The sequence below is a fragment of the Solanum lycopersicum genome, chromosome 5 (genome assembly GCF_036512215.1).
Source record: "Solanum lycopersicum chromosome 5, SLM_r2.1".
Lineage (NCBI taxonomy): Eukaryota > Viridiplantae > Streptophyta > Magnoliopsida > Solanales > Solanaceae > Solanum > Solanum lycopersicum.
The window spans coordinates 6,908,763-6,918,557 of NC_090804.1; the positions used below are offsets into that span (position 1 = coordinate 6,908,763).

Consider the following 9,795-nt stretch of genomic DNA (forward strand, 5'->3'; position numbering starts at 1 on the left):
GTAATCAAACATCAAGTATTTTCCAAACACCAAACAAAACACATAATCATAAAAAATGAATGATGTGATGAAATGCAATGCAATATGACACCATGTAATGAATTTTCTTATAATACCCAGTACTCACTCAACCGTATATACATGATACTCCTCGAAAATACATCGAGAGATCATGACCCATGGGGGACTCGCGAGGTCCATATACCGACACAGACGATCTACACGTGTCTGTGCGGACGATCTCAACGCACTATCATAATATCAAACAATTTTCGCACGGACGATCTCCACGTGCCCAACTTATACTCAATCTCATGTCAATGCATGTACACAATATTATTTCAATAAGGGGATGATGATGCACCTGAATCAGTCAAATATCAACATACTACATAACCACCTTATCACAAATATACGGGTGTAATAAAGAAAACACAGTCACCCAAGGATTTCAAGTCAATAATATATTACCTAATGCCCATATACTTTGTCATTCTCAAATTACAATCCACTTCTATAGTGGAAATTTTCCTTTTTATAACACCGGTACTCGTACCAATGTCTGTCACACCATTGATACGAGACCCCCATCTTTTGCCCTTACCCCTTGTCTATTTCATTTTTTTAATCTTTAATTAGGAAAACGTCCTTCAACAAGTCTAAAAAGTCTTAACATACCTCAAGTGCCGAGCTCGTGTCACGAATCCTCAATATAGTTCCTTCCCTTTTCGCAAAGTTTCAGAATGTTCACAATCTACCAATGATGCAATATTCGTAAGTAAGCGAGTTTGTAGACATTCAAATTATTATATCTCTATCATAGACCCTAAAACTCACTCGTATTTCTAACCAAACTTCAAATCTTGATATAGTTTTAATGCCAAAATTATCATACTTGTCAAATTTCAAGCCTAGAGTTAAACCTCAACTCATCTAAATATCATGAATCTAATGATATTCATTAACATGATATCACCAAATTTGATTAGCTATACCCATATATATATTATACTTCAAGGAATAACTTTTATATGAAAAATAAAAATAAAATAAAATGACCAGGGAACTACAAAGATTTCCACTTATGTGCAGACATATATGGTTGCCAATGATTATTTTTTTTCATTTTTGTTGTTAGTGATTATGCCTAATCATTATTCAATGATTAGACTTGGTATAGATAATATAAATAATTCCCTCTTCCTATTATAGTTCAAGTGATCACCTTTTCAGTTTCTGTAAAAATTAAAAATTTACACGTCCTTAAATGTTTATCCCCAGAAAATCGATCAATATAATTAGTTACTTACTCCATTAACCTTCTTCCCATAGAATCTAATAGTACTCAATACAATACAACACGATAGGATACAATATTTCTACATTATATTTTCTAATTCAATAACTAATAATTAAATTGGTAATTTTCGAGACAAAAAAAATAATATCTAACTCGAGCCACTGGTTGCTAAACCAGAAGCATCGCATGAGTATTAAAAAGGTAAATTTTTCCCTTTACTTCACTTTTCATCCATCCTATTTATTCATTCCTAACAATTAACTAAAAATTTTTTTACATCCCAGGGACCACATCGCACAACAACCACCCATAATTGACTTATCCATTTTTTTTTCAAACCAAAAATAATTCCAGCAATTCCTACTAGTATTAAGATCATCCAATCATATACAATTTTAAAATATAATTAAGCTCTTATTTTCACTATCTATTCACTATAATATTTTCCCATTACCCAATTAATTCCCACTTAAAATACCACTAAATTGAAAAATTCCCCCAACTTTCCTTTTTGATTTTTACGTTTTCACGCACATTATTTTAACAACCAGTACCTTAAATCCCATTACAAAGAACTAAAGTTGAAAACCTTTACCTGAATGAAGTCTTCTCGTCCGTAGGTTGATTATCGCCGCTTAGGTAGTTTCTAACCCTTTTTTATTTTCTGCCTTTCTAATGTTAATTAAGTATAACAAATAAACTAATCCCACTAACTTAAATCCATATATAGGTTAAGTATAACGATATTAAATAAATTATGGGTATGACCCACTAACTATTAACTATATTAATTCTTCACTAAAATTTTTATCAACTAAATACTTTTAGTCTTCGAATAGTTTAAAAATACCCCTTTAAATTTTCAAAAGGAGTCGAACTAGTCCTAGTTCTCAAAACGACCTAGCGGGTCGTTACATCACCTACCACTTAAACAAACATTCGTCCTCAAATTAGAAATGAAAAAAGCTAACCTGAATGCTAAAAAAGATGAGGATATTTACTCCTCATGTCTAACTCTGTCTCCCATGTAGCCTCCTCCACTGGACGATGCTTCCACTGAACCTTTACTAAAACAATCTCCTTGGACCTTAGCTTTCGAATTTGCCTATCCAAAATGGTGATCGGCTCTTCCTCAAAAGTCAAATTCGGATCAAGTAACACTGGATCCCATTGAATCACATGATCACCACCCTAATGATACTTCTTAAGCATTGAAATATGAAATACAGGATGGACACCAGACAAACCAGGTGGCAAAGCCAACTGATACGCCACCTCACCAATACGCTGAACAATCTCGAAAGGACCAATATACCTTGGGCTCAACTTACCCTTCTTTCCAAACCTCATCACACCCTTTATGGGTGAAACCTTCAATAAAACCTTATCTCCAACCATAAACTCTAAATCACGAATCTTTCGATATGCATAACTCTTTTGCCTACTCTGAGCCATGAGAAGTCTATCTTGGATCAACTTGACCTTGTCCAAGGACTCCCTCAACAAATCTGTACCCCATGGTCTAACCTCAAATGCATCAAACCAAACAATTGGTGATCGACATATCCTACCATACAGAGCCTCAAATGGTGTCATCTCAATGCTCGAATGATAACTATTAATGTAAGCAAACTCCGCTAAAGGCAAGAACTGATCCCACTGATCACCAAAGTCAATCACACACGCCCACAACATGTCCTCAAGGACCTGAATAGTCCGCTCAGACTGACCATCAGTCTGAGGGTGAAAGGCTGTACTAAGATCCACCAGAGTGCCCAACTCTTTCTGCATAGACCGCCAGAAATGAGATGTAAATTGGGTGCCTTGATCTGAAATAATAGATATAGGAACCCCATGCAACCGAACTATCTCCCGAATATAAATCTTGGCTAACCTTTCTGAGTCATAGGTAGTCTGAACTGGTACAAAGTGTGCAGGCTTAGTCAGTCGATCCACAATGACCCATATAGAGTCGAACTTACCCAAGGTGCGTGGCAATCCTACCACAAAGTCCATAGCAATACTCTCCCACTTCTACTCATGTATAGGCATCCTTTGTGTCACACCTCCAGGCTTTTGGTGTTCATATTTCACTTGCTGACAATTTAAACAACGGATACAAAATCTACTATGTCCTTCATCATACGACACCACAATAATGTTGTTTCAAGTCACGATACATCTTAGTAGCCCCCAGATGAATCGAGTACCTCGAACTGTGGGCCTCCTCCATGATTAATCCAGTCAAATCACCTGTACGAGGAACACAGATACGACCTTTAATCCTCAAAACTCCCTCACTATCAAGAATTGCAGCCTTGACTTCTCCTTTTAACACCTTTTCTCTAATCTTACATAAATCACCATCGTCAAACTGTTGAGACCGAATTTGTTCCAATAAGGATGATCTGGCCTCCATATAAGCCAACACCTTACGAGGTTCTGAAATATCAAGTCTCAAAAAGCTATTGGCCAAGGATTGGACATCCCTAGCTAAAGGATGCTCGTCGACCTGTAACATGGCTAAAATACCCATACTTACCGCCTTTCGACTCAAGGCATCTGCTACAACATTTGTCTTGCCTGAATGATAAAGAATAGTCATGTCGTAGTCCTTGAGCAACTCCAACCATCTCCGCTGCCTCAAATTCAGATCTCTCTGATTGAATATATATTGGAGGCTACGATGATCTGTGAACACCTCACAATGCACACCATAAAGATAATGCCTCCAAATTTTCAATGCAAACACAACAGCCGCCAACTCTAAATCATGAATAGGATAATTCTTCTCATGAACCTTCAACTGTCTCTAAGCATAAGCTATCACTTTTCCCTTCTGCATTAATACACAACCAAGACCAATCCGAGAAGCATCATAATATACAACAAAACCCTCTCCCTCCACGGGTAGGGTCAAAATTGGAGCAGTAGTTAATAAAATTTTGAGCTTTTGGAAACTAACCTCACACTCGTCAGACCACTGAAAAGTCACCTCCTTCTGTGTCAATCTAGTTAATGGAGATGCAATGGATGAGAAACCCTCAACAAATCGTCGATCATAACCTGCAAGGCCTAAGAAACTCAGAATCTCAGATTGAAAATAAATTCGGAAAGTGAAAACCTTCCCATTAACCTTTAAAATGATGGAAAACTGTCAAGAAAATACCGAGGGTCGTTCCTTAGTTCTCAAGGTCGAAAAGTGCATAATAAAACATTTTTGAGGTTTATTTTCAAATTAAGTTGCGTTTGTTTGGCCGCATCATCCCTCACCCTGCTACGACGACCCCGCCCTGGGTGAAAAATCCTGCCTTAGCTGCTTGCACAAAAATAATGAGCAAATTTAAGAATTTTAAACTCCATTTCACAACATGTATACCTTCATCCCATGACACTCAGAAAATACTCTTTCACGCTAAGATCAGTTTAGGAGTTCTAACTCACCCGAATTCAATTTGTAAAGTCGTACTGGTTTCTTAACGTCTTAACTATTGTGATCAAATAATACTTCAAGCTCCCATCTTATCAGATTTTTTATACCTCACAGAATCTAATTTCGTCAAAATTTGAACTAGGTTGAAAAATTTCAAGTTGCTACGAAAAAGTTCTCTTGCCCAAAATTTTTCTCAGTTGACTTTCTATAATCAAGGGAGACGATCATTACAATGGATATATCCGAGAGGAGATAAATGTATATAGGAGGAAATAAAATGTAAAGGAGATTATGATATCTTAAGTTGTAAATTTATGTGATTTTTCCAACAAAATATATAAAAATTATATGGATAAATTGCTTATATACACAACTTTATTTACTTTATTCTCTATTTTCCCTACTTTTTTGAAATATTTTATAAATACCTTATTTCTCTCAATTGTTAAAACTTTCAGATACATAAAATCAATTAGCCAAAACTCATGTTTACTACTCCTATTTTCACTCCTCTTTTCTCTACCTAAATTCACTCCACATTCTTAGCAGTTACAAATTTCAAAATAATTTGATATTCAAAAAGATTCTCTCTCTCAAGTTAATTAATTTCAAACATGTGAATAGGTAGCATTTTTTCTTCTCCATTATTGTCTTCTTTCATTTTTTTTCCAATTTTTTTCTTAATACATACGGGTTCATTTAGTATTGGGTAACTCAACTAAATTCTTTTAATACTAATATGAGATCTTGGGGTTCATCTCGTCCTCCTCCAAAATGTCGTAAACTTGCAATGACAATGTATTAATAAGGTTTTTATTGACAATCCAATGAACTACCATAATGCATCAGCAGTATGATTACATTATCGATAAGTTGAGAAGGAGAAGGAAAAATGGATCAGATTGTTGAATGTTTTTTTTCTTATTCATCTTTTTTTTATATATATGGATTCATATTTTTAATGTATCTAGTTATTTTTATTTTTTAAAATTAATATATAATATTTTGTTTTCAATATTATGATACATTACAATTTCATTGCGCTCAATATGTCGTGTTCAAATTGCATAATCTACTAGGTATGAATTGTTGTTATGTATCTGTAGTGTTTACTTTTTGTTCAGACTTATTTAAATTAGAAGGTTATGTGTTGTACACATTACTCAATAAATATACTTGATACATAAATTTTATTGTTCTATAGATAAAGCATTGCATAATGTATATCAAATTAATTGATAAGATGTAATTTATGATCTTACACTATGAGATTTATATAAATTATACTAATTTTTTTCATTACTTGAGGACTCGTTATAATTTCTGAAATTATTGATACAAAATAATGTTTCAATAATAGGGGACATTTTTGTATCATATGTAGAGTTGTAATTATGTGAAGTTATTAATACAAAAATAATGTTAATTGTTGTATCATTCAAAACACGCACTATTAGAGTGTGTATCAGATACACAAAATTTTAAAATATATCAAAATACACACATAAGATATATTGCAAATTACTACTGTTCATTATTTGTATATTTAAGTGTTGAACAATTTTTATATCATGTTCAACTAGTGGACATTTAGTATCAAGTATAAATATCTGTCACATTTATCAATTTGTATTAAAAATTAGTTACTCTTTTTTGTCATTATGTATCAACTAAACATTAAGATATTTTTTAGTTACAATTATGTATCATATAATTAAGGGAAAATTACATGGGATGACAAACATCCTTATGTAATTAGTTAATAAGGGTATAGAATAATTTATTTACATTCAGTAAATATAGTTTTAATTTTTTTGCCATAATTAATGGGGCCCACTATCTATTTGTATACACGATAAAAATAGTTATCCAAAGATTTTTATATAACATTTTATACAAAATCAAATTTATCTCTTCTATTCTCATTCCATATCTTTCTCCTAAAATTACTCTTCCCTTCTATTTGAATTTCGTTCGCAGGTAACCGCCAAATTCAAGGCTTTCAATATTTTTTTTCTTGATTCCTTCTTCAACAATTGTATATGTAGTATAATTGTTAGTTTTTTCATATATTTTTTAAAAAATCTTTATTACTTATCAGATTACAAGTCTTTCAAAATCAGAATGGATGATTCCTCTCCATCTATGAGGATTACGAGAGGTATGTCATTGCATGTCCATGTTGTTGATAATCCACCTTCGTTTCAATTAGGTTAACTCAGGATTTTGGGGTCAATTTAGGGTTTATGGCAAAATATAAACAAGTTCAAGTTGAACAGTCTATTGAAGAATTGAGATTAATGAAAAAAAATGATCTAATGCCAATTCATAAAGTCATCAACAACGCGAAATCTAGCGGCATTAAGATTGTTGAAGGTGGAAGTAAGAGAAAAGCCATAAACATTGATTCAGAGGATTGAAACTGCCTCATCAGAACTGGACAAAACTGAAGAATATCGAGAACATCAGTTAGTGTAATTTATATACAAATTACAAAGTTATGTATATAGTGGGTTGTATATTAAGGTAATATATACAAAGTATTATGAGACAATTCTTAATTGTATATTCTATTAGTTGTATATCAATTACTAAAGTTAGTCATATAGTGGGTTGTATATTAAGGTAACATGTACAAAGTCTTACGAGGCAATAGCTATTTGTATGCAATTATTTAATTTTGTATAAAATAAATTTGTTCAAATCACTCTATTATACATATAAAAATTATACAAATTCGTCGATATATATAAAAAATTATGAACATAACAAAATATTGTATACATAAACGTTACACACTCAAATATACAAACATGTTTCAAGCTTACAATATATACAATTAACAAATGAATATTATACAATCAGTTTAATCATTAATATTTTTTTGGAAAAATTACATAAATTAGTACATTTTAATAAATAATTACTGATTTTAGCAATACTTTTTATTTATTACCATTTATAACAATGCTATGTCAAATCTACAATATGAATTAAAAGTGAATTATGTATGCAATATATATGAATTATAATTGTTTTTTGAAATATATTATGTTTGTTTGGTAAAAATTTGACATATTGTATTATAAGTGTATTAAAATGTGCGATAAATGTATTATCCATTATTAAAATTTGTATTATATATGAATAATAAATTGTTATTTGTAATATGTATTAAACTTGTATTAAAAATGAATTAAAAGTGATCAAGTGAAAAAAAGATATTATTGCTATAAATAGTAAATATTTTTTTATTTTAGTATATTTATGTAAGTTTTCCTATTTTTTTTTTTAAAAAAACATGAAATCACAGTGCATATATATAACTATAGTATATATACCAAAATTATTGTACATTATACAACTTCTCAAATATATATATATATATATATATATATATATATATATATATATATATATATATATATATATATATATATATATATATATATATATGCCTGAGTGTTTCATAGATTTATCTAAAAAAATATTTGGGAAAATATTTTATTTGAACTATTATTGTCTTTCTATAGCTTTAGAATTCTTTTTTTGGGAAAATATTTGATTTTGAATGTTTTGCTTAAATCGTGGGATTATGTGAATTTATTGTTACCATCTTTTGTGCTATTGTAACCATTTAGTGAAAAACTTTTTTTTTTGTATAAATTTAATTAAAAAAAGAGTTTAATACAAATTAGAAATCACCTAACAAACTAAACTATACCCATGAAATGTAATTATGTAAACTATACCCATGAAATGTAATTTCATAAAATTCGTTTGCCATATATGAAATTTTCCTTATAATTAACTTGACATGTTTTTCATGATGATTCACTTTTTGTGGCTGCTTTTGTTGAGTTCCTTAGAAACAAGACCAACATCACTTCAAATGATTTTCGAGCTGATTATCTTCACACAAGATATGAAGCATCATTATGGAGATACAATACTGACTCACCCTTGAATTTGAGTCGATCACTAGTCTTCTAAACGAGGCATGTCAGTAGCCATATGAAGATGTCCTGTACTCAATGAAAAAAGAACAAGTGCGGTATTTGTACACAACCACAGTATAATGTAGGATCACATGACTAGCCGAATAGCTGAAACATATATAAGTCATTACAACAATAATAAACATGCATACAATATCAATTATCACTTACGAACAACATACAATTTCGCAATTTCAAAGTATACATATATGTCGGGTCATTGGTCCTCTCACGGAACCATACTCAAACTGTTAGTGTACCTATACGTGGTACCTGATCCAAGTTAGTGTGCCGGACGTGCCATCCGATCTAAGTTAGTGAATTAGAAGGTAACACCCGATCCATTCAACAGGCCACAATCACAATCACAATGTGTATTCTTATAATCATACAATCAAGTCATAATTCATGGCATACAATTATTCATTCATCCTCGTTTACGAATATTTTGGTCAATAATGCAACATTCACATACATGCATGCATTATAATGAAGTAATTACAACATATCACACCAACAGGAAATCACAACCATCACCTACCTCGAACAAAACTTGATTCTTTCCTTTACGAATTTTATTTGCTTGTTTTTGGTCTACAAACAATCAATATAACATGAAAATAAATAAACGATGCCTAATTACCTGAATTAAAATCAACACTATCAATCCTAGATCAAACTCATGATCCCAATAACCAGTTTAGAGCCTTTTCCATCATAAATCCCAAATCAAAACCCTCACCCATAAATAATTCTATAGATTGAAAAATGAATTCTGAAAGTGAAAACCTTCTCATTAACCTTAAAAATAATGGAAAACTGTCAAGAAAACACCGGGGGTCATTCCTTAGTTCTCAAGATCGAAAAGTGCATAATAAATTATTTTTGAGGTTTATTTTCAAGGGAAAAGGTCCTGATATACCTCTCAACTTTGTCATTTAAAGTTGATATACCCCTTGTTATGAAAGTGACTCATATATACCCCTACTTGTAAACAAATGACTCACATATATCCTTTTCCTCTAACGGAAATGAAAAAAAAATAATTTTAATCTAAATTTTTA

The 9,795-nt window shown here is 31.4% G+C and overlaps 1 protein-coding gene across 1 annotated transcript; it reads right to left on the reverse strand.

Annotated features, from left to right (window-relative positions):
* Positions 1-2,278: 2,278 nt before the first annotated feature.
* Positions 2,279-3,905, reverse strand: LOC138348470 (uncharacterized). Its single transcript, XM_069297669.1, has 4 exons — positions 3,447-3,905; positions 2,684-3,085; positions 2,528-2,587; positions 2,279-2,431 (listed from the first exon to the last, which is right to left on the reverse strand). The coding sequence occupies exons 1-4, from the start codon at positions 3,903-3,905 to the stop codon at positions 2,279-2,281; spliced, it is 1,074 nt and encodes a 357-aa protein (XP_069153770.1).
* Positions 3,906-9,795: the final 5,890 nt, after the last annotated feature.

Coding starts and splice junctions, on each gene's coding strand:
- LOC138348470 (XM_069297669.1), bottom strand. CDS start 3,905: ATGACTATTCTTTATCATTCAGGCAAGACAAATGTTGTAGCAGATGCC. Junction 2,588..2,683: donor AGTTTATGGTTGGAGATAAG/GTTTTATTGAAG, acceptor GAGATTGTTCAG/CGTATTGGTGAGGTGGCGTA. Junction 2,432..2,527: donor GTTTGTCTGGTGTCCATCCT/GTATTTCATATT, acceptor TTGACTTTTGAG/GAAGAGCCGATCACCATTTT.